Source organism: Brachyhypopomus gauderio, chromosome 13 (genome assembly GCF_052324685.1).
Source record: "Brachyhypopomus gauderio isolate BG-103 chromosome 13, BGAUD_0.2, whole genome shotgun sequence".
Classification (NCBI taxonomy): domain Eukaryota; kingdom Metazoa; phylum Chordata; class Actinopteri; order Gymnotiformes; family Hypopomidae; genus Brachyhypopomus; species Brachyhypopomus gauderio.
Window position 1 is genome coordinate 9,205,667 of NC_135223.1, and position 25,238 is coordinate 9,230,904.

The 25,238-nt window shown below is 43.9% G+C and overlaps 1 protein-coding gene across 3 annotated transcripts; it reads right to left on the reverse strand.

The window, feature by feature from the left end:
* Window positions 1–41: 41 nt before the first annotated feature.
* LOC143474158 (immunoglobulin superfamily DCC subclass member 3-like) lies at window positions 42–23,626 on the reverse strand. Of its 3 annotated transcripts, XM_076971510.1 has the most exons (15): window positions 23,352–23,626; window positions 16,169–16,335; window positions 15,780–16,085; window positions 15,097–15,241; window positions 14,619–14,749; window positions 14,343–14,480; window positions 13,777–13,935; window positions 6,942–7,107; window positions 6,567–6,817; window positions 6,191–6,355; window positions 5,802–5,990; window positions 5,411–5,527; window positions 4,508–4,637; window positions 4,115–4,250; window positions 42–3,927 (listed from the first exon to the last, which is right to left on the reverse strand). In XM_076971510.1, exons 3-15 carry the CDS (start codon window positions 16,009–16,011, stop codon window positions 3,835–3,837), a joined length of 2,052 nt encoding a protein of 683 aa, XP_076827625.1. In that variant the 5' UTR covers window positions 16,012–16,085; window positions 16,169–16,335; window positions 23,352–23,626; the 3' UTR covers window positions 42–3,834. The 3 variants fall into 3 exon arrangements, with proteins under 3 accessions (XP_076827625.1, XP_076827624.1, XP_076827623.1); XM_076971509.1 differs by lacking the exon at window positions 16,169–16,335 and having other exon boundaries at window positions 42–3,924; XM_076971508.1 differs by lacking the exon at window positions 16,169–16,335.
* Window positions 23,627–25,238: the final 1,612 nt, after the last annotated feature.

Sequence of the window (25,238 nt, forward strand, 5' to 3'; positions counted from 1 at the left end):
GTAAATAATAGGTTAAAATTATAACTCTGGGAATCTGGATATCTACTTAGCACTCTTTTATTTGGTACACAGGCATCGGTATCACCAAAAGAAAACAGAAAAAGTAATTTTTTTTTTCAGTTCAGATGCATTTACAGTGACAGCAACCTCCAATCATATACACTGCTATCATGACCACAGTACTCAGTAAATGCAAACCTTTCCAAATAAAAATGCTTTTTTGGGGGCAATTGTGATTAGAGTTTTACCTATGTTGGTGAAACAGCTTGTTTATAGGCTCTGGGTCTATCACTGTGTTTGCTAGGTGTGGCTTGGACTAGCCTACTGCCCACAATAATAGACATTTAAAGCTATAGTAGGCCTGCTTTTGAATGACACAAGAAGGGTTTAAGAGAAATACAGAACAAACATTAAAGCATAACTTTCTCATTGGTACAAGCATTCAGTCATTCACTAACTCACTACTATCTTTTATCCTAAATTATAGACATGTTGGGCAGTCAATGGCCAAGGTATTCTAATAAAGATTCAAGTGGACTTATAAACACTGGGATACTTTTGGCAGGAGCAACTGGTGACAACCAAATAAATATAACTTAAACCACATCTGAGGTACTGCATGTACAACCCTGAAGATAAAGCAGAGCCTGTATTCTGACATTAAAACTTGGATCAAACTAACCCCTGCATTGCTTATTCAAAAAGTCTGTCTATGGACACACACTGGACATTGTGACCAATAACGTCTATGGACTGATAATAAAGAGTAAAGACAAAAACAGTAGTGAACAATGCTGTCTTATCCTCACAGTTTGGGTCCTTCCGTCTATCTCAAGGCGTTAGTTGTACAGCTGTACCTCAACCTACTTTTTGCCATCAACACATTATTTTGTTTCAAATTCTCACATTTCTAACCAATGATCTTTCATTCTACAGAAAAACAAAATAAAACTGAAAAGAAAAAATCAAATTACCTTATTATTGTTTTTCTTATTATTATTCTATTATTATTATTATTATTATTAATAACAATCAAGATAAACTTTTAAAAAAAGAAATCAGGGACAGTTTTGGCAGTATTTCCCATCTACAAAGGAAGCAAACAAAGGGGGAAATGGAATATACATCAAAGCAAAGTAAAATGTTCTACACAAGAACAGACAAAAATACTTTTTGTTTTATGTCCTTTTTTAAACAGACATCATGTTTCTTCATTTTATCTTGCCGTTTTGTCTTCATCTTTTGGTATCATGTTTGCTACTTTTCATTAGTAACATTCTCAATGTGTAAAACAACAGTGAAACCAATTCATATTAGACACAGGTTTTCATACAAAACACTGAAAAATTAACAGTTAATTCACAACCTTTGAGACAACTGATTTGTGTTCTGTAATAGCACTAACGTAGGGAATTGACCACAGCACCAATGTAGGGAGTGTACCACATACAATTATTGACATCTAAAATTGTCAAATGGCCATTTTGTTCATTTTTAAGTTCTTAATTTTTATTTCTTCAATTGAATTCAAGGTTGTAACCTGTCAACAACTCAGCACACTCATACATATAGCAACACGGGACATGCTCGGCTATATGTAAGGAAGCTTATGTACGAAAGTTTATGTGCTTTAGTCAAAGAGAAGACTTAATAGGACATGTAAAGTACATAATGAGGGATTTGGTCACACTTCGCTATTACTTATAAGACCGTTATTTGGCAATTGTAACTCCATCAGTAAAAAGAGAAAAGTCAGTTTCTGGTATCAACATATGAAAATATATCCAATATTCACTATCATTCAGTTATCATTTTAAAAGCTATATGTTCTAGTTCTAATGTAGAAATCCATATCTTAAAGGTAACCATGGAAATACAGGTAAAATCTTTGAAAAGGCTGGACTAAATGTGAGGAACTCTATTGGGGTTTGAGAGGGTTTGGCTTTGGTTATTGGGAAGCTAATCTTTTGAAGTTTGGTTATTTTAATATCATGACTGCCATTAAAAGAGGAAGACGACAGCTATTAAACCACAGAAAGAAACAAAAAATATGTTCTGAAAGACTTAGAAAGGTGTGAAAACCATGACACTTTAACATCTTTGGATATCACTCAACTCGGTTTTCACTGAGTTTTTGGAGAAGTTAAAAAGCGGAGACTAACTTTGTGCCTAGCTTTGTAAGAAAAAATAATAACAACCTTCCCTACAAAACTAGTCAGCAAAGCAACCTGGAAAATCATTAGTAAATACACAAAAGAACTAGTGAATCACCATGACAACCACTGGTCCCTGATGACCTTCCTTCAGTATAAGGCATTGACAGGAAAGTGCTAGAACACTTCAGTCAGTCAAAGCAGACTGAAACCGTGCCCTGTTAGTCCACTCTTTCCTACAAGCTAAATTCTTCTAGCTTTCTTCGAAATGTGAGCTGTTCCTCAGAAGTGGAACATGCTTGCTGTCACTCCTATTCAGCTGTATGTCATCAGTCTCCTCTCCGGCGAATCGTCGTCGGAACTGGTGGGTTCGTCAGCAGGGACTGTCTCTCACTGCCTCTCTCAGTTGCTCTATCTGGAGAGGTGAGGACTTTGAGTCTCAGGGGTGGCAGGTCTGGTAACAACAAAGCTGAATGGCACCACTGTTTTTACGTGCTGTCAGTGATGTGTAGTGCTAAATCTCAGATGGAGAAGCACCAGCTCTTCTGCTGAGAGGTCCGTTAGAGCATTAGTGGTAAAGCCACGGACGCACGCAGCATGGCGGAAGGATCTTTCTGGTAGTGGTGCGGACACTGGCGGAAGGATCTTTCTGGTAGTGGTGCGGACACTGGCGGAAGGATCTTTCTGGTAGTGGTGCGGACACTGGCGTTTTCCGGATGGCGTCTGGTGCCCGGGGCTTTTGGTGGAGGTAGGTAAGCTTAACCAGCAGCAAGGCAGGCAAATGGTTCACCTTGATAGCTCTGACTTTTTTGTCAGGCTGAGGTAGCTATCTTTGGAGGTAATGGGTTTTGGTGTTGGGAGAGAGGGTAAGGGAGAGGGGAGGAGAGGGAACAGGGGGCTGCACTTGACCTTTTCTCCTCACTCCACTTGCAGGCTAACATGGTGACACCATCACATCTACATGGCAATGGAAGGTTTCAGAGGGCCAGATGACTCCAAAACACAAGGCTGAACTTCACAAACTGACAATGGCAGACAATAACAACTATTAAAACACCATAAGTGTTCCTTCACAGAATTTGTTCAGTCATGCAAAGGCCTCTGAATTTTTGGTTTACCCTGAAAAATATGGTGCAGTCTAGTAGGACACTCAATGTGTTTATTCCCCCTGTATAACGTCTTGTGTAAAGAGAAGGGGGAAATTAATATAATGAAGGAGGTTCTGAAATCTCAACAAAAAAAAAAACTCTAGTATACGAAGTGTGACAACTAAAAGTCTAATAATCAGCACAATAAACTTGAATTTTATTACTTGTATAAAAAACTTTGGTTTAAAACCAAGGAGCGAAAGGCAGCACGTCTTTTTAACGAAGATAATAGTCTGTAGTTCTTACATTCATTAACCAGAGTAGACAAATGTCTTTAACAAACTTACATTCAGAAATTAAGCTGGTTAAGGATGTGACTACAATAATCCTCGCTCTCTTGTACTGTGTGTGTGTGTGTGTGTGCGTGTGCGTGTGTGTGTGTGTGTGTGTGTGTGTGTGTCAAACTGACTGCTCAACAGTGGGCAGACTGGAGTAAGGCTTTGGTGAGCACAGTGAGGTGGAGGAGCCAAGCACAGCCTTTGGGGTGGGAGAGGGGCAGATGGGAAGGGGGAGTGCGGGTCTGTTAAGGACATTTAACCTGTGCCAGTGCCTGTGCCCATGGTGGTGCCCGGCTGCTGCTCAATGAGGACCTGGCAGTGGGCACCTGGTGCCTGACCCTGAGGCTGCTGGGAACAGACACAGAGATTAATGTTTCAGTCTTACCATTTAATGGCAGCTCATAATCAATATGTCATGCAAAAAGCACTGTAATAGAAACAATAATATATTAATATATAAACTGACTTAGGTGTGTGGTTAGTTGTGTGTGTATGTGTGGTTGGCTGTGTGTGTGTGTGTGGGGGGGGTGCTTACTTGAGGTGTGAGCTCTATAGCCTCAGTGGTACGGATCATTCCCTCTTTAGCTGCAGTGTCCCTTAGACCCCTAAGAGGCCCTGCCCCTCTCTGGGGTACATTCCACTCATCCTGGGTACCCTTTCTACAGAATGAACTACACACACATACACACACACACACACACACACAAACAAGTGTGAAAGTGTTGTCCGGCACCATAACCACATACAGTATTGACCAGTCTATAAAAAGCTTGTGAAAATTTGCTATCAGGTTTCCCAGCTCTAAAACTGCACATTAACCACCAGAAATGAAATGGGAATCTGATCTGAGATCAGTGTTGGAGGACACTGATCAGAGAGGTGATGCTTTACTGTGGACGGGTGGGTGTGGGTGTAAAGGGAGGCTCACCTGCGACGGTACGCAAACATTAGGAAGAGCACACAGAAGATGATGCAGGCCATTCCAATGTGGATGCCAACCACTATGCCTGTCATGGAGTCTTCTCCATCCTGCCGGCAGTTACACAAGCTCTGGCCTCCTACACACACACACACACACACACACACACACACACACACACACACACACACACACACACACACATTTATCATGACTATTACATATCAAATTTCTCAAACAAAATCCTCCCAATATACAAAATAGCATTTTTTGTTTTCCTCCCAGTTGAATAATATTCTACCCGTAAGATTCCAGATTGTTTTTCCTGTTTTTGAGGGTTGCTGTATTGCATTTGATCCAACACGCTCCCTTCAGCACCAATCTCAGAGGTATTCATCTCCACCTTAAATTTCAATATGGCTCTGTAACCACCTGACCACATCTAACAAACTCATTTACATGGAGGCTCCGTAATGACCTGTAGCCCGTGCTGCTTCAAACACTCGCCCTGCACACCCACATCTGAAACTCAGGATCTCTCAGGTGCATACGTTTCATGTAAATCTAAGATCCATGGTAAGGGGACTGTGTCACAGTTTGTGTGTCAAGACCATTCTGGACAGACAGTTAAGGGTCTTTAAAGCAATAAAAGACATGGTAGAAATGCACACTGAAGTGCCGTTAACCTCACCATAGATAGGGATAATATACGAGACAACACCTGCAAGGTGACGTGAGCTAATGTCAATTAAAAATCTGTCTCCACCTAGTGGTGAAGAAAACTCACTACAATGAGTGAGGTATATGCAGAGTGAGACCCAAATGCAATGGGTCTGTAAAAATATACTATATAAACATTTATCATAGCGATGCTTGCTGTTATTTCCTGATTGTTGTGTGTGTGTGCCTCACCAACACTGTTCTTGCTTCCAGTCTCGCTCTCAGCCAGTGAGACGAGGCGCTTGTTTGTGATGCTGTCTCCATTCCCGTTAAACGCTACCAGCTGGATCTCATACACAGCTGCAGGCTCTGTGAAACAGGGCCAACATTTCAGTAAAGACTCATAGCTGAGATAAACTAAGTAATATGCTCAATGATACGGAATATCACATAAATGCACCATTGTGCATATCTGGGCTTATTCCATTGATTTGTGGTTGAATAAATATTCTTATGTGTCATAATCATATAATAGTTACACAGTAGTTCACAGCCATGAAAATCATTTTAGCTATACATTTTAAGTTTAATGAAAGGTATTAGGCAATGTGTGAGTGTGTGTATATGCGTGTGCGTCTCTAACCGAGGTGTGAGATGGTGTGTGTGTTGATGTGGCTGGGGAATTGTTCCTCTGTGCTGGACTGCTCGTGTGGCACCATGTGGTAGGACAGCTTAAAGCCCTCCACCTTCCCAGGTTTACTGGGCAGCTCCCAGTACACCTGCAGCGCAGTCGTGTTTAGCACCTTCGTGAAGAAACTGGGCATGGTGGGAACTAAGGAGAGATAGAGAGAGAGAAAGAGGGAGAGAGAGAGAGAGAGAGAGAGAGAGAGTACATTTAGAGATTAATTTGAATACACTTTACTAAATATTTGCTAAAATATATCTTCCTGCTAATCTTTATTTAGCTGCAGTACTAAATTAATTAATATTGGTCATTTAGTTGTGATAGTGTTTTGAATTCTGGTGACTTACCGCCCCCTAGTGTTGTAGCAATGACAGTGTTAGACTTCTGGCTGGCCCCCAGTGGAGAATAGGCTTTGAGGTAGATGGAGTAGGTGGTTGCTGGTTCAAGGTTGTTAAAGTCGTGCTGGAAAGTGTCCTTACTCACTGCCTCTTGAAGCTCTTTGCTGTCTGGCTCTGGGGGGTGAATCAAACCAAAGGATCAACGACCAGACTGTGGTTTTTCATTTTTCAGACATTTAATTAGAAGATGATTGTGAACATCAGAACATAACCAGAATCTATTAGTCAGACTTCTAGATTTCAGTTTCACAGATTATGGGATCTCAGTCTAAATCACTGCCTACACGTGCTTGATCCAAACTCCCTCTCCCTCCCTCTCTGTCACCTCCAAGCATGCGAATGTGCAGCACGTAGCCAATGATGCCGTCAGCGCTGTTGGCCTGGGGTGGCTCCCAGCGCAGCTGCAGGCTGGTGGGCGAGAGCGGCTTGGCCCTCAGGTCCTGCGGGACCTCGGGGAGGTCCGTGGACTGGGACACGGCCAGCCGAGCGCTGGCCTGGTTTGTGCCGGCACTGTTCTCCGCTATGCACTGATAGATGGCCTCGTCCTCAGCGGTGATCCGTGTCACAGCCAGAGTACTGCACAGGGGTGGACAACCATGAAGTGAGCAAGGTGGGTGTAGCACAGAGAGCTGAGTCTGACTTACGTTAAGGCTGCTGACCTTAACATTGGGCGGGGGAGTAAATGGAAGTGAGAGGCTACCTGTTGTTGTTGGTGAGTTTGACGTTGTCTCCAGGGGTGAGGATCTTGCCATTCTTCAGCCAGATGAGGTGTGGCTCTGGAACTCCCTGAGCCTGACATGTAAACACTGCACTGCCCCCTATTGGTTTAGATACAGACTGCGGCCACTGCAGGAACTCTGGGGGAGCTAGAGAGAGAGAGAGAGAGAGATATTTTTTCTTAATGAATGAGAGGACAGTTTTGTTTTTCATAGTAGGAACAGCCTTTTCAGTGCTACTGCCACTGCATTATCCAGACAACTCTCCTATCAGCCCATACACACCCCACGTTTGGTCATTTATTACCTTAAAATGTACCTCCAAATTTCCAAACACAAACCAAAGTTTTCTTTGACTAGTTTAGAGTAAAATATGGTGGCAACACAGCTACTCTGATGTCTATGCTAAGCAGAGAGACACATAGCTGCTCCATCCTCTCTATCTCCATCCTCTCACAACCTTGTGGACCAGGACCAAGCTGCTTGATGGGACATCTGTAAGTGTGTGGGTGGGGGAGCGGGAAAGGTAGTGGGGTCTGAAGGGGGTCTGAAAAGAAGCCATTCATCACTGGGCTTCATGTCTGTCTGAGCCCTCAGGCCCCTGAGACCCTAATCTGTTTTAGTGAAGTCAAATAACCCATGTGCAGAATATTCTGGCAAAATGTTGTTGAAAAAGGCAAATGTAAATTCACACATGCATGCATTCATTTTAGTGTACAATAGCGATCAGGAATGCATGAGCGAGCCCATGTGTTTTTATACAGTACACTGAAAGATTGACAGTTGGAGAGAGAGACTGAGGGTGTGGGAGAAGGAGGATGAGAGAAAGAGAGAAGGGGAGAGAGAGAGAGAGAGAGAGAAAGATGTGCTGTTTTTGTTTCTCCTCCCAAAGCTTATTGTGTGTGTGAACTGGAACCCACTCAACTATCTACACATGCACCAACCACAACTGAAGAGCAAAGCATACACCAAGTCCAGTGTGTCCAGAGCTCATTTTAATGGCAGTATGAAGTGTGTGTGGGGGGGGCGTTCTTGTAATAAATCCATCCTATCAATCCTGTCCCTGGTCCAAAGAGCTCTTCACAGTAGTATTTAAGAAAAAGCATTAACTCTGAAGAGCTGAGTGCTCAGTAAACAGACACTCTGGATGGCGTGTAAGCCTCGTTACCGAGCCGCACAGACACCCCATTCGCTCGTCTGCCTTTGTGGATGAATTGAGCCTCTCTCTCAGCCTGAATGGAGTGATTTGTTAAAGGTGCTCAGTGCGGTGCGGAGCGAGATGTAGGGAGTGGAGAGGCTCCACAGCGTGCGGAGGAAACCCCGGCCAGGGAGCCTGCGCTGACTGGAATCAGGAACCGCACGAGAACGAGCTGCCTCCCCCACCCATACACACCGTGTCTGTGTGCTGCCGGTAGTCTGCCTGCGTGTCCCTAAAGACTGAGAGCACCAGCCGCCCTCGCAACACACAGCACCCCCACCACCTGCCACCCAGCCGAGAACCCCCACCCATGACCCAGCAGAGCGCTGTTGCCTCTCACACCATACCGCCACCCCCCACCGTATGCACCCGCACCCACACACACTCCCACCCCCATCCTTACCACACATCATTTCCTAGGGGCCTGCTGGGATGGGGTCAAGGGTCAGAGGTTAGAGGTGATCCTTCACTGAGACACATTTATTCTGCCCCCTCCCTCTCCTCCTCCTCCTCCTCCCCTCTGCTATTCTTCCCTGCTGGCCCTCTCATTGTCTCAGTTCTCCCCCTTTTTGCTCGAACCCTCGTCCCTTCTCCCTTACTCCTTCTCTCTAATGGCAAAACCCCCAAATCCTGCATTAATCCTACAACCAATATTCTTAACTAAATTTCTGCCTAAGGATACTTATCCTGCAAATAGCAGTATAGTGAAAATTATTAGAAATCAGCTTGCCCTGAAAAATCTGAGAAAGCAAGTACTTTTAAATAAAAGAATAAAGCTTTTATTATATGCCAAAGTAATTCATAGAAAACTCTTAGTTGAAGCAATTAAGATGTCTTATAATAATCTATAAATGAAAAATAGATATAATTTGAATATTTTTACACCGCTGTATTTGTCTCTGTGAAATGAAAGAAAATAATGAAATATATAAATGAACAGGACAAAGCTGATCTGTGCTGTAATCTAACTTTACACACTCTGCAGTCGTAATCAGGCGGACAGATTACTACATTTCTCTGTCTGTCTCCCTCTTTCTTTCTCTCCAGACGGCCATCTATTGTCTCGGGCAGCACGGGCCACATACGCTCAACTCCGGCATGGCTGCCGTCAGCCCGACCCAGTCCAGGGGGCGGAGGGCAGACAGGGTCGCTCCAGGTCAGTCTGTGACTAACTCTCATTTCCATACTCCCAACATATGCAAACTCCACCTGCATGGGCCCGCAGGCAGTGGGACACGCAGAAGCTGCTCAAGTTCAAGTACCGGGTCAGAACAAGAGCAGCGGCCTGGGAACCACAAGCAGATGGCAGGACGGGGTTGGACGAGAGGACCAGACAGCCAATTAAAAGCACACTTACACACACCTGCATCCATCTCTGCAGCACCAATACTGCTCTTTATATTACACATCAAACCTAAGCAAGCATCAATTCACATGCCTGGTTGAAATGAACACAAATGAAAGAGACGCATCTATGAATTCAGTTTAAAAAGGAAACAGATATTCTAATCAATTTAACTTAATATGAACATGGGAGCAGAGATGATTGTGCTTATGCTCAATACTCAATACGGGTGCCAAACTGTCATGTTGGTCAGAGTGTCTGTGACTCTAAAATTAAATACTCCTAACGTGGGGTAGTAATTTAAAGATATTCAACTATTTAAGGCAGTGGTTCCCAAACTTTTTCTGCCGTGCCCCCCTTTAGTAGATGAGAATATTTTTGCGCCCCCCCCCCCCCCCCCCATATTGATTAGGGATGTACCGATTCACGTTTTTCACTTCCGATACCGATTCAGATATCTGAGGCTTAGTATCGGCGATAGAGTAAAACTGTGCTGAATCGACTTAAAACATTTTTTTTTTTAAACACAGACATACTGAATTAGAAGTTTATTGAAAACTCTGTACCAGTATAGCACACTTAAACACACACAAAAACATGTAAAAACAACACAACTTGCATTTGTTCAGTCAGTGCAATTATGAATATAACATTGAATGTAAAATAAATAATACCAAAGAACCTGAAACTTACAAAAACAATAGGTTCACAACTTTGGTCAAACATGAAAAAAAATAAACTGCAAGAAACCTTTTAAATGGTTCAAGAATTCTAAATATAATTTAAAATAAATAAGGAGATGAAATAAGAGAAACAGCAATTCATATGCGGCTAGTTTGCAAGCGCAGACATCACGCAGAGCACAAAGCATGTAACGGCCAGAAATATGTGTACTGTCTCTTTAAGGGAGCGAGTTGAGTGCGCGTATGGAATATTGTTGACTCAGACCACTGCTCTTTATTTTATCATTATTTCATTTCTGTAAGTAACGCATTCAATGAGCTTTGGGCAACTCACCAGTTCATGTATGAACAGTCAAGTAGTGCTGGAGCCCAGGTTTAATTTGGTCAACCAGCAAATAAACGGACTAAGTGGAATAGCACCAGCGCGAGTACGAGTCAGTGATTCACCTCTCCTCTGTGTGCTTCGCGTTTCACTGTTAACTGTTCACTGTTAACTGTCCAGGTTCACTTCTATCCGGGACAGAGTGGATATTTAAGGTTGAACTAACTCCGAAAAGCAAGCAATACAAGCATAGAATTAGACTGAATAGATCTGTTTTTATGGATCGGTCACATTGTCACCGATACCCGATCTAGAATTGTTTCAGATATTAATATCGGAATCGGTGCATCCCGTTTTACTTCCAAGCTCCGCGCCCCCCCTGCAATAGCTCCGCGCCCCACCTAGGGGGCGCGCCCCCCACTTTGGGAACCACTGATTTAAGGCAACATTCTCGATCAATGGAGCTGCTGTTTCAGACGCAAACAGTCATAGAATTTGAAAATGCTTTAATTGTTGTTGACTACTAAGCTGTTCTAGTTTGCCTGGCTGCATATTGCGTTGCGTGTGTCTAACTAGAAACACAAACGGAAGAAAAGGAAAAATACGAAAAGCAGCCAGAGGCAGCGCAGAGAGGAGAACGAGGTGTGTGCACGACTTAAACCTAGTGACATGTACAGCCAGGTTCCTTTGTCCTTCTACCAGATCAATGAATGAATGAATGAATGAATGAATGAATAGATTAACCAGCTTCTCCAGGCACATCTGATGGAAAGACAGTGATATAGGGAGAGATTGATTGAGTTCAGGTTTCTAACAGAAAGACTGCACTTTCTTTCCTTTACAGCTTTAGCCTTGGAGGATATAGGATTGATAGAAGTGTACATTTATTATAAACAGCATCGATAGCTTCACTAACTCGTAACCCTGGAGTATAACTGCTAGTTTAGTCCAGCAGCTCAATAGAGTCACTGCCATTCAGATGTGGCCACGCTGTATGAGGACTGTGAGCATTCTAATGCTGTCTGACTGCAGTGTTTAAGAGTCCCCGGTGTTGAAGGAAGGGAGAGTGGCATATAACCCATTATCAGAATCCAGCTGGAGCCCCACTCATTCATTATGAGATGAGTGTGTGTCCGTGTGTGTGTGTGTGTGCAGGGGGTCAGGGGTTTGTAGGGGGAAGGGTGTGAGCCCGGAGGTCATGGCCAAACCTGGGCCCAGTTAATCTAGTCTGGCCTGCCCCAAATGCATCAACCTACCCTCATTTATCCTCACACACATCAGTTTGTGAGTATTTGTGTGTGTGTGTGTGTGTGTGTGTGTGTGTGTGTGTGTGTGTGTGTGTGTGTGTGTGTGTGTGTGTGTGTGTGTGTGTATTCAGGAGTTTAAAGAATTAGTGAATGAATCAGTGGCTTGGCTTGGAGATGTGCACACAACCAATCAGGTGTGCTATGAGCCAGCTTTGTTTCATATCCACGATCTATGGGGAAAATGGGACATTAAGTGAATATATGACAGCAGTTCACTGACACAATTCTGAAAGTGGAATTAAGACCATGCTCCAGAGATGCATAAGATCAGTGGTGAGGATCATCAACATGCAGCTGCCTGAGCTAAAGGACATCTCCAGCACACAGTGTCCCCACTGGACCTCCAACATCTCCAGCACACAGTGTCTCCACTGGACCTCCAACATCTCCAGCACACAGTGTCTCCACTGGACCTCCAACATCTCCAGCACACAGTGTCCCCACTGGACCTCCAACATCTCCAGCACACAGTGTCCCCACTGGACCTCCAACATCTCCAGCATACAGTGTCCTCACTGGACCTCCAACATCTCCAGCATACAGTGTCCTCACTGGGCTACTAACATCTCCTCGCACCCCACCCAGACAATCATCTCCTCAACATACTACCTTCTGTAAAGTGTTACAAGTCCACCAGGACGCACACGTCAAGGCTACTAAACGGCTTCTAACCCAGTGCCTTCAGAGCACTGAACTTTGAATGAAAGTCCTCTATCTAACCGACAGCACCATCCATATCTGTCAGGCACCACGCCACTGGAAACCCAGCTACCAGAGCATATACAGAATACATATGTACATTGCCTGTTCACTGCAGGCAATATGTAACCAATGAACAAGAAATGTTTGCAATCAGAAAGTAAAACTTTTCGATTGTTGTAAAATTTTTGACAAATCTTTATACTTTCTTCTCACTGTTTAGTTTTATACAATGTTTGGCACTATTAGATAGGCCTACTGCATTCTAATTTCAATGCACTGCTGTGCTACCACAGAGCATTACAATCCTAAAACTAAATCTACCTATAGAACTGAGGGATTTGTGCACTGGTGAATGTGGGCAAATCAAACCTCAGAAGTGCTACATTCATCTCAGTGGTTGGGTTCTCCTACATAAAAGAAGCAAATGAATGCCATTATGTTGAGAAATGACTCCATCTGAGGAAAACAGTACAGTAGAATAGCCAAGGTTAATGCTGTAGACTTAAGCCACGAGCACACTACGCGCAAGAGACTATCTGGTAATCGGGGGTCTTCAAGCCGTTGTGGTTTGCACACTACATGACTTATTGGCGATGGGAAAAGACTGAAATTACACACGCGAGCAATTACACGGAGAACGACACAATCTCATGCTCGAGAGAGATTGTTTTCTTTGTAAAGTAATGTCGCTACATTATAAGCATATAAGAATCTATAAATCTAGCAATCTTTCTTTCTGTAAATATATATAGAGAGATATAGCTGCATCGTCTGTTTTGATATCACAGGATAGCCTATGGACTTGCCGATAGGTCATCGTATTTAGCATGCCAGATATTTTTCAGGACTCCGGATCATGTCTTTGGACAGTTCACATAGCGATCGAGAGCCGATTTTTCGAGGCCCAGGTGAAGGCCGATTTGCCTCTGATCTGGTGCTTTACTCTGCAACCTCCAAACCGGCGAACGACCAGGACAAAAATCGTGTAACGTTGACTCGTCATTAGCTAACTAGCTAACAGATCCAAAGTCTTGCTATTGGCAGAATACTGACTGTGATTTGGTTGTTCTATTTTGATTATTAAATGGCATGATATAACGCGATAGTGTTTTTACTACATACTTTCTTAAATAATAATGTGAATTGCTAATGAGTAATTTACTTGAGTAATTATTATTTTAAGGCATCAATACTTTTACTTGAGTACAAGTTTTGTATTCTCTACACAACACTGTGGGGAAGGGTGTGGTGGGTATTCCTACCTTGTACCACCAGGCGACCCAGTGCTGTACGTCTCATCCTGGTGCCAGGTCTGTTGGCTGAACACACGTACACTCCAGAGTGCTGCAGGGAGACGTCAGAGATGATCAAATTACCCGTGCCCAGTACCTGGATACCCTCTACTCCAATAGAGCGTCCATCTGGAAGACATACAGAGAGAGAGAGGAAGAGAGACAGAGGAGACTCGTTTAAAACCAACTGGAACTTATTTAAGTATGGACCATGAATGTAATGAGGATAGATGGCTTGACTGGATTAGACAAAGCAAACAGAATCATGAATTCTTCCATATTGTGACAAATTTGTCCCCACATACTGTCCACCATGCTGTCCACTCTACAGTATATCTGCACAGGACCACCACACAATAAAATACTGCAGAACAAGTCTATGGAAAACAGATTCTGGATGGTGTTATGCCTCTGGTGTAATGTGTAATGCCTCTGTAACAAACAGAGCAGGTCCCTCCAGCTTTGGAGATCTCTAGGTAGTCTAAATATTTGTGCGGCAGGCAGACGGGCGATGCCAAAGAAGATGGTACCCTTACCTAGACGGCTCCAGGAGACAATTGGCCGTGGGTTGCCCGTGGCAATGCACTCCAAGATGGCGGTTTGATGGATGTTGATGGTGAGATTCTGAGGACCAGAGAGAATCACAGGCTCCTTGTAGGCACGAGGAGTTGCCACTGTGAAAAGATAGAGGGTGAGAGAAGGAAAGAGTGAGAGGAGAGAGGGAAAGAGAGAACAGCGGTGGCGCCAATGGTTAAGGCATGGTGTGATGTGTAGACGACACATGTCTAAGTCAGTATTGTTCCTGGTCTCACCAGTGACAGTGAGTTGGGCCTCATTACTGTAACGTGTGTTTGCAATGTTTTTGGCCACACAGCGATACAGTCCACTGTCTCCATGACGAACACCAGTGATCTGCAGTATACCATTAGGCAGGAGAGTGTATCTAAAGAGAGAGAATATCACCATGAACATCACCAACAGTTGTCTGATACTCACATGCATGTCTGTGTTTTACCCACAGTATGCTGGTGTGTGTGTGTGTGTGTGTGTGTGTGTATGTGTGTGTGTGTGTGTTTATAAGGAGGAGGCACAGAGGATGTGTAAGTACAGCTTGTGTGTGTGGTTGGTCAGCGTATTCGTTATTGTCTGTATTCAGGAGTTAGTAAGTAAGCTTTATTTATAAAGCATTTTCACAGACAATAGTCACAAAGCGCTGTACATATAGCACAACAGATTACAGTAACAATAGAGGATGTGTAAAGGGAGTGTGCATAGGCATGCGTAGTTAACCTGTCCTCATCCGTGATAAGTCTGGTTCTGTTCCTCTCCCAGGTGATAGTGGCCTCGGGGATCCCATTGACAGCACAGTGCAAACGTGCCACCCCTCCCTCGTCCACGGCCATGGACTCAGGATGAGTGTGAAACTTGGCAAGAGCTGAGAGAAACAATATGAAACAAAGCACAAAAACAAACATGACGTTTCTTTAAGGATCCACCTTCCACGCTCTCTGTATCCCCCCCAGAAACATGCAGGAAAAGCTGCTTTGAGAGGTCTTCCACTGGCAACCTAACACCGGGAGACCTGGGGATCAATAATGGAGGTAGAGTTTTCAGAGGGAGGCTGGTACCCATGGTAACCTCTGGCCTAATGGGAGCCACACAGGTCAGTCCGAGAGAAAGGAACAGATGGAGAGGGGGAGCAGAAACGGGGGTTATCAGGTAGGAGGTAAAGGGTCTCTAGGTGAAATCTATTGCATTACGGAGTTGAAAAGCATTAATCACAGTAAGACCAATAGAACAAAGCTCAGCTAATCATCGTATATATTCTATTACCAAAAGTATAAAGTCCTCGTCCTGATTTGGCAAGCAGAAATGTCAATTCAGCCAAATGGTCAGATCCCAGGAAACCCCATAAAGGTGATGTCATTTAGTAAAGAGGTGAAGTAATTGCTGGGCCAAAACACGCTACTCACATGCGAGCTGAACTCGCGCCTTGCGGCTGACCAGCATGCCGTAGCGGTTGCGCGCCGCACACTCGTACTCTCCCGCGTCCGTCTCGTTGCTCTCGCGGCGCTTCTGAAAGTTTCGGATGAGGAGCGTGCCGCTGTCCAGCACGGCCAGCCTGGTGCCCGTACTGACGGGCACGCCGTTCCGTCGCCAGGTGACCGTGATGGGCCCCTCCCCCTCCACCTCGCAGTCCAACATCAAGGGGCGGTCCCGCACAGCGATGACATCACTGGGCTCCTTGATGAAGGCCAACTCGGAAGCCCCGCCCAAACCTGAGGTAGAAGGCAGACTTGAATGATCAGAAGGTGTAAAGCTAACCTTTCCTGTCAATCTGAAATGGCTAACAGATGCTTACAAATGACAAAATGAAGATAGAGAGGAGGATGTCCTGCTATGTCGAGATGAAGAGGGTGGAGAAGGAGAAGGCCGCTGCGTAATGGTGATGGTGAAGATCATGATGCAGATGATGAGGATGATGAGGACGATGATTATGATAATGGCGCATCATGGAGGATGGTGATGCTGATGGGGAAAAAAACTGCATCGTTAAACAATCGAAATCTGTAATTTCATATTGCTGTGTAAAACCCGTTCATGTTTCCAGTATGGAAGTCAGGCACATTACAGTAGGAGTTAACCAGTCAGTGTGGAGGTTAGAGGCTTTGTCTCTGAATGGGTCTGTTCTCTCAGGCCCGGCTTTATAGAGCTGTAAATTCTGTAAAGGCCATGCTGAAAACGAGGGGCAGGAGAGAGGAGGGACACTTGGCCTGGAGAGTCTTTAACACCTGCACTGACATCACTGCTCGTTTGTCTGCCTGGAGGTAACTGGGCAACTATGACACATACTGACTGTATTAAAGACGTTCAGTAAATTGTTGGGGCATCAGGCTGAAGGAATTTTTTTTAAACACCATTTGGAGTTTGACAGATTCTATATGTAGTAACAATACAATAAATCACTATGCAGTCATCCCATATGTTTCATTTTAGTGGGAGCAGAATATTTCTTGTTTAGTGCACATTAAACAGAAGTACATTTGCATCATTACTGAATCTAGCTCATATACATGATATGGAAATTTTTTCTAGTATACTTTGTCCATCTATACTGATTAAAATTTATGCAGTGGCACATTAAGACTCTTCGCTTGCAATGAATATCGTTGAACAGGTTGCCAAGTTACAGTCAAGGTATATAAACCAGTAAAAGAAGTGCAAAGAGGGGAAACCAAAGGGTTGTAATTCAGGACTAGCGCTAGAATAGTGTGTGAGCAAGATGACGTGATGCAGGGTGAGTTTCCATATCCTATAGCCCCGGAATACCAAAAACCATTACTGTCCAATAGGCAGTGGACGCTGCTGTCCCTATCTATGAGTCTGGGGGTGCCCTGATGACAGCTTCATTCCCTCTGGCGGCTGGGGGGGGGGGGGTTCACATGAGAAAGTTGGGGACAACAGCGCAGGAGGAGCCGAAGGCTGGCTGAAGAGGGACTGCTCCGGGCTATTCATCTCAGCTGAACTTGCACTTGACTTTCCCCAGTCTGATTGATGGCTCTGTTAGTGTCTCCCCCCCCGACAAACCCTCTCCATCACCCCAAAACAGGCACACAATGCTGTCGAATGCCACAGAGCCATTCAAGCAGCGAGAGCCACAGCAATGTCAGAAGTGGAGGGGAGAGGGGTGGAGAAAGAAGGGGATGGGGTCGCATGATTTGGGGGTTCGGGGGTAGACCACTGATAGTACTCCATCTTCGCTCCCACAACTTTATAATTGCCCCTCCACCCCCACCCCCCTAGTCCCGCCACACCCCCCCACCCTTCACTGTGGAACCATCTGCCCTCTCTCCCTGCCCCCACCGCGTTTTCCCCTTTTCACTTGAACTTGGGGGTGACTTTCCCATGCCACCCGATCACTCAAACCTCACTCTGTGGCTGCGTCTCCACCGACACGCTCGTCCCCCCATTCTCCCCCATCTTTTTTGGGGTGCCACCACTGGGTGTTTCACTAACTCACACCCCAAAAACCTCCCTCTCCCAGCTGTCCGCAAAAAAACACAACAAAACACTCCAGATGCACTTGAACCCGAACAGGCCAAGTTGTAAAATTGAGAGCCTGTCACCCCTCAGCGCATCTGACAGCTGACCTTTTAACAATGCAATCGTCCAAATTAGACCTCTGCCTGATCCTCTTCATCATCATCATCATCATCATCACACTCCAACTCCTCTAGCTCCTGTCCCAGTCCAACTTCTGATTTCATTGGTCCATTTCTCTGTTATCTATCCTCACCCATCTACATTCACATGTATAAAGTCTAAAGACCAGATCACCACCTCTGAGGTACTTCACACTACAACTAGCAATACCAGGTAAATTACTAGCATCATCATCATCTTCATCGTACTGTTCCTCCAGGCTGTGGCCATGGTGACAGGACTCAACGTGCCTCTCGTGTTCTTGGCTCTCCTCCAGCACCTGCTGTGTGTGTGACACAAAGAGTTTGGGGAGAGAATTGGCTGTACTTCACGGCATGTCTCCAGCCTCAGTGGTGCTGCAAATTAAGGCCTCCTTAGTGAACATGGCCAGCTTCATCTTCCCAGCTTCATCCTCTCAGTTTCATCCTTAACGAACTCCACCAGCTTCATCTTCTCAGTTTTATCCTTAACGAACACCACCAGATTCATCTTCTCAGTTTCATCCTTAGTGAACTCCACCAGATTCTCAGTCTTCTGAGTTTCTGAGCTTTGTCTTCTCAGTTTCTCTTGTCTCAGTTTCAACACCACAGTTTCTACTAAGACCATGGACTTGGTTTTAGTCAAAGGGGCTCAAAACAGACTATGAAAAACAGCGAAAGCATAAGACACTGTTCCACAGTCAGGCGTGGTTCTCTCTGCTTTGCACAGCCTTTGTTTCTGTCACAGGATCCGAGGTTAAGCATTGCTCATATGCATCAAGACTGCTAGAGATTCCTTAGCCAAGGGAGTCTCTGTAGGCTGTTAGAGTAAGCTACTTGTATGAACTGCTTTTATCTAAAGAGCTTTACCTCATGGTAGAGGTAAAGCTCTTTAGATAAAAGCAGTTCAAAGAGCGAGCATGAGACATAATCAGGGTGGCAGTAAGGGTGTTTAAATTATCACCATTTTAACACAATGGCTCTGACCAATTTACCATCTCTCTACTGATTTATGTATTGACTGAAAATCAGAGGATTCCTTGCTAGAGCGTGAGAAAGAAGTGAGAGATTTTGGATTAATTTTATTAATCAAACTATTTGTCTGAATTGTTTTGCATCTAACTTTTCCCAACTGCAGTGAGCGTGTTGGCAACAATGGCTCCTTTGTTAAATTAGAGCCACTTAGTTATGCCTACAGCCCCATCTGTATTCGTCGCTCCCACAATAGAGAGCCCATCTCCACTCGTAAAGTGCTATTGCACCTCCTGGCCCCGCGTGTGACTGGGAGAGCGAGTTTGGGGATAAATTCACCTCCCATCTGGGTGTCATTAACAAGCAGGGGACTTTGGAGTTTCATCCTGAACAGAGGGATCCCCGCCATCCCCACCCCCATGGGCAGACGGTGACCCTAACCCTAAAGGTCATGAGAGAGTGGGTGTGGGGCAGCCAAGAGGGAGCAGCTTGTGTTCGATAGCCAAAGCTCAGTATAGAACCCTTTCCTTAGTTTATTGTCCTGAAGGTTGGCCATGAACTTCACACTTTGTGGTTGTGGTTGTGTTTCATTCTGACCCCCCCCCCCCCCCACCAACAAACACACATGCACACACAAAACAGGTCCAGTGTAACATAGATAAGGCACACATGGCCAAATCCCCTCATTGATAGGCTTTTTAATGTCTGAGGTGGCTGGGCCCAAAAAAAAATCCCACTGGATCTGAAATTGGAATGTTTCTCTGCATCTCTCTAAAGCTCTAGGAATCACTGCATTTGAGTAAAGGAGAGATGTAAGCAATGTGTAGGGCCCCCGAGATACCAGCATTCAAAGTCTGATTCACGAAGCTTTGTTTGTTTGTTTCTCAATGCTATACATACAGATGAACTTCTTTACATTGCTAAACAGTTCCTATTAAATAGATCTAGACATTAGATCTACAACAGTACCCAGAATAACCCAGGACAGCAGGATTATAACAAAAGTCAAGTTAAAGCAGCTTCCCCTTGAAAAACGGTGACTGTCCTCAAAATAAAAAGTGTAGGCCAACTGATATTATATGTAATACATATAAAACCTAACTTGAGGACAAAGGCCAGAAGTGAACCCAAGGGAGTTAAAACAGTGTGAAATACAGTATATTGTGCTAGATCATTAAATCTTCCTTTATGGCCCCTGCTGTAAATGTTTTATAGTCCGATGCATAGAACAGGCATTACACCCTGCTGCCACATTCACAAGCCACAGAGCCGCCTCAGCCTCCGTCGGTCACGGGGCAGACAGACGCAGCACCGCACTCTCTACGGCTGGGGACAGAGAGACTCTGTCTGAAGAGCTTAGTGTCTCCACCCAGCAGGAGCCGGGGAGCCCATGCCGGGCCCATTGTCTCCTTAATGGGAGTTAACTCCTCTCTCTGGCGAGCGGACTCCGTGCTCCTTTACTGCCAGCGTAGGCACCCAAACTCACAGCTCATGCCCATTGTTTAGGGCCCACTGCTCACTAATGGGTGCAAGCCAAATGAGGGAATGGGTGTGCGTAACACACACGTGCATTTCCGTTTGAGGTGTTGGCCAAATTACCTCTGGCAACATGCACATACATCCTCCTTACTACCCCCTGGGACTTATTGAGGGGTAATTAAATGAACCAACAATTAGAGGGAATGGTTAGAGCTCATCACCGCTCTTTGAGTAATTGAAATGGTATTAGCTTCTTAAAGAATTACCCCAATCTATAGGTTTGGACTCATCTAATCTTCCATCAAGTCTTTTGATGACCGTCATGCTTTTTCAAATACAACATCCTACATATCACTTTCTAGATATGAACCACACAAAAAGGAACAGGTTGTGAACATCATACCAGGATTACTGATCTCCACCCTGAAAGTTCATCCATCACCCTTCACAGTATCCTCAGTAACCACAGTATTACTGCACTGAGGGAGTTGATCTAGCTCTGTTAACCTGCACTGCACACATACATAGACATAAACCTTTTATGGACTGATGTGAGCAATAAAATATAACATATATAGAGACCTGTTGGGAAAGATACACTTTGCCCCGATCTCTTGATAGTGCTTTCTTATTGTTGCTGCTATCAAAACACACAAGACACTTGTCTTACAAATGTGATGTATGCATTAGAAACCACTATACCATACCCACAATCACCAACAAACGCCAGCAAAATCTCTACAGTACAGCCAAGTTAAGCATTATTCACCGTTGCAGAAATTAAGTAGTGTAATTGCAGCAATCCTGAGCTATATTATAACTTCTGGCTAACTTTTTTCTCCAACATCTTCAGGCAAAAAAGTGTGACATGACCTAAACATTGATGATGCTTAACATTGAAGCAGATCTGAAGGTTCTTGTCCTCCTGTTCTTCCCTGTGATAAAGGATTCAGCATTTGCCCCTAATGCATATTCCCAGCAGCAAATCAGTTCCCACAGCACTGAATTAAGTTTGGCCCTAATTGGTAAACATGGTGCAACCCCATCTCACGAGTGTACTGCAGCAGGGTGGGTGATCCACAAGGCAGAGAGAATGGAAGCAGTGTCCCACCTCCCCACTCAACACACACACACACACACACACACACACACACACACACACACACACACGCATGCACACATGCTGCTGGACAAGCCCAAAGACGCATGCTGTGTGGATCTTTTGGATTAACGTCTTGAACCAGGGGAGGCGAGTCTTGTTGGAAGTCTCTGTGGAGATTTGTGCGCATGCGTGTGTATGTGTGTCTTGGTCTAGGGCAGCTGTGGGGATTACGGCCCCTTTTAATAAGATCTCAATCAGATCCATCCCTCTACCTGCCCTCTTTCCAAGTCATATGGAGATGAGGGTGCTGTGGTGTGATGGGGCCAGAACAGGGGTCAGGGTTAAGGGTCAGAGGCGCTTGTCTGACCTACGTCTGTCTGTCTACTTACTCAGGACCATGAACTTGGTCTTTTAAACCCAAAGCATGAATACTGTGCTTTGAATTCACAAAACACAAACAAGCATCTATCAGAGAAATGCTTTTGCTCTGTCTGCAGCTAAACCTGCTTTGAAATGATAAATACCAAACTAACACATACTGGTCCTCTCCCTGTAAATACTTATTGAAGATTTTGTGTCTTAACTGTGTAACTACTCGTGAAACAATTATGTGTTCTGGAAGAAAAAAGCAGTAATTTTGGAGTCTTTAAAAGCAAACTATCAGGAACTACAGAACTATCAGATTGTCAAGCTAAATACCAATAGTATTTAGTATATAGTTGATTTTTTAGATTTGGTTGAGAAGCCATGGTAAATTAAATTCCACTTAAAGAATCCAGTATGAATACACCTAAAAATTCAATCTGAATTTAAAAAAAAAGAATCTACTTTAATTACTGCCATATTGTTAAGCATTTGGAATTAATTAGCTACAATCCAACAGTCCAGACTGCAAGAAAAAAGTTATAGAGGAATGATCCACTGGTGTAAAAAGGTGCGCTATTACGCACGCCTTGCTGGGCACACAGCTTATCTCTAATTACTGCTCTGGTCTCCGAGACGGTACATTTGCATATGCTCTATAATGAGCTTGGTTTTAAAGCCTTAGAGAAAAAGTTATCCCCGCCTTTATTTGTATTATATTTCACACTTGAATCGTGTATCTGGGAACTCCTTTCTGGAGACAAAGTCTTGGCAAGAATCTATAACGTACAAATAAATTCAATAATGGGACCATAAAGAAACCTTACGTTCTCAAAAACCCATCAGTGGCAGCAAAATGTAACGAGATTAACAAGCAGCACACTAGAGAAAACGACAAATGCCACACACTCGTACAAATAAACTCGCTGGCATCAGCTGGGACGCAAACCTCCAGGCCAATAAAAACACACAAAAAAGGACCCATAAACTATTACAAAAATTAATAATATTAACCTTGGCATTTACTTCTGAAGTTAAGGTGATTTTGAATTTTAAATCTACGAATCAAATGAATGCTGCCTGAAACTTAAATAAAATGTGAAATGGGAGTAAATAACACCACTTTATAAGCAAACGAAAGACTACATGAAACTTAAACTTGAGTTCAACAATAACGCAGATAGATAGATAGATAGATAGATAGATAGATAGATAGATAGATAGATAGATAGATAGATAGATAGATAGATAGATATAGAAGTAACTCATAACAGTAGCTAAATAATTATCAAAAACATTCTAATTATAGAACAGTTGGACTGCTTTATGTATGTCCATTGCGAATCATTTAACAAAGCTTTTTTCGATTACGCACAATTTACTGCCCATTCTTACTAATCTAATTAAAATCAAAGAAATATCACAATATGAAAAATATGCTAATATACCTGACAATGTCGTCAAAACAAGCAGCAAGCAAACAATGGTCATGTTCAGGGTTTGGAAGTATTCCGTAACGAGCGTCAGTCAGATTGACGAAGTCCCGAAATTCATTTGTTCAAAATGTAGAAAAAGAAAACAAAAAAAAACTCGTATATATTCCAGCACTTGTATCCTTCTTCTGTCGGTAAGTGAACCTGAACAGTTAAAAAAACATTTCTACAGTGTAATGTCCTGTGCCCGCTGAGAGCGCACAACCAAACTCATCCGTGTCCGCTTTCAGAATGACCCCAGTGCTCTGACCGCTGGACGCAGCTCTGCCGCCAACTTCATTAACGGCGTCGCTGTGGTCTCCGTTGACACCGAGCCAAATGAACGGACACCGATACAGCAGGGCTCACGCGCAGGGGACGCTCCGTGTAAACGAGCCAATGAACGTATAGGGAACGGTAAAGGGGCGGTGCGGGCGAAACGCTCCCCCAACAGTGCGTGGTGGACTTGCCATAAAGAAGTTGTAGTCAAACCACAAATAATGGTAGTTTTCTTGTTGTATTGGCTTTTGTAGGCTGAAACCATCCATGCATCATACGTGGTGTCATATGGAATAGCTGTTTCTTTTTACATTTTAACTGAGCGCAGAGAAAATGTGAATTTCTTATATCTGCACTCATATTGTAAATTTTTCTTAAATTATTTGCTTAATGCATGTACAATATAAACATCTAAATTTTAGATTTTCAGATAAACGTCATATTGATAATTCTGAGCACCTGTCTGCCATATTGGTTCTCTAATTAAATATCACAATTTTACCGAAGCAATAATTTTAAAAAGCTTTAAAACAATTTCAATTGATATTTAAGATGCACACTAAAATTGCACTCTGTCAAGCATGTTGCTTGTATTTCAGCATGCTGGGTGTGTAACCCGGGCCGAGTGCAGGCTCACGCTGTCTGGGGCGGAGGCTGTGGGGGCTGCTGACTCAATGGCGATGTTGTTGGACCGCTGTGTGCCGCACAGCATGACGGGGCAGCCAATTAACAGGCATTAACATACGCAGCGGGGCGCCCACTACACACACAATGCGAGGGCCCTTAAAGCACAACAACAGGCCGGCAGTGTGTTTTTCATTAGGTGCTCTTCTGTTCCGCCTAAAAGACGCGCAAAAGGGGATCTAATTAGGATGAGGTCGGAGGCACACAGTCCCATACTTTACACGACAGCAAGGAGAAGCAGTCGGAGATTGCCCCCCCCCACCCCACCCACACTCCCCTGCCCGTCTCTCTCTGTAATAACCCACCTCCTTTAGTCAATATAGAAACACTCATTCAGGGGTCTGTGAAACATTTTCAACCATTCCTCTCAACAAACACCTTGAATGCTTGAATGCGGGGCACTACAGTATGTGTGTGTGTGTGTGTATATATATATACACACACACACACACACACACACACACACACACACACACACACACACACACACACACATAAACATACATATATGTTCTGGAGATCAAAAACAATGTATGAAGTATTTTTTTCCGAAACAATGTGGAGACTGTAGCACAGAATAAGATTAGAACAAAATTTTCTGAAGTTTTCAAGAGTCAGTAATCAGTAGGAAGTTTACAGGCATTTGCTTTAAATGCCTGCAGTCAGAGGACATCACGAGTCTCTTACACTGCTTGGGTGTGATTTTGGTCCGCTCTTCTTCCTTTCTCTTCCACAGTTCCGTAACTGTTGTGGGTTTCTTGGCCATAACTTTGTCACCAAGGATTTTCCATTGGGTTTAGATCTGGACTCTGGTTTGGCTATTTCATTGTTTCAATGTTTTCAGTTTCAAGGAACTGCTTTACCTGTTTTGCTGTGTGGATCCTGCATGAAAATTGCTGG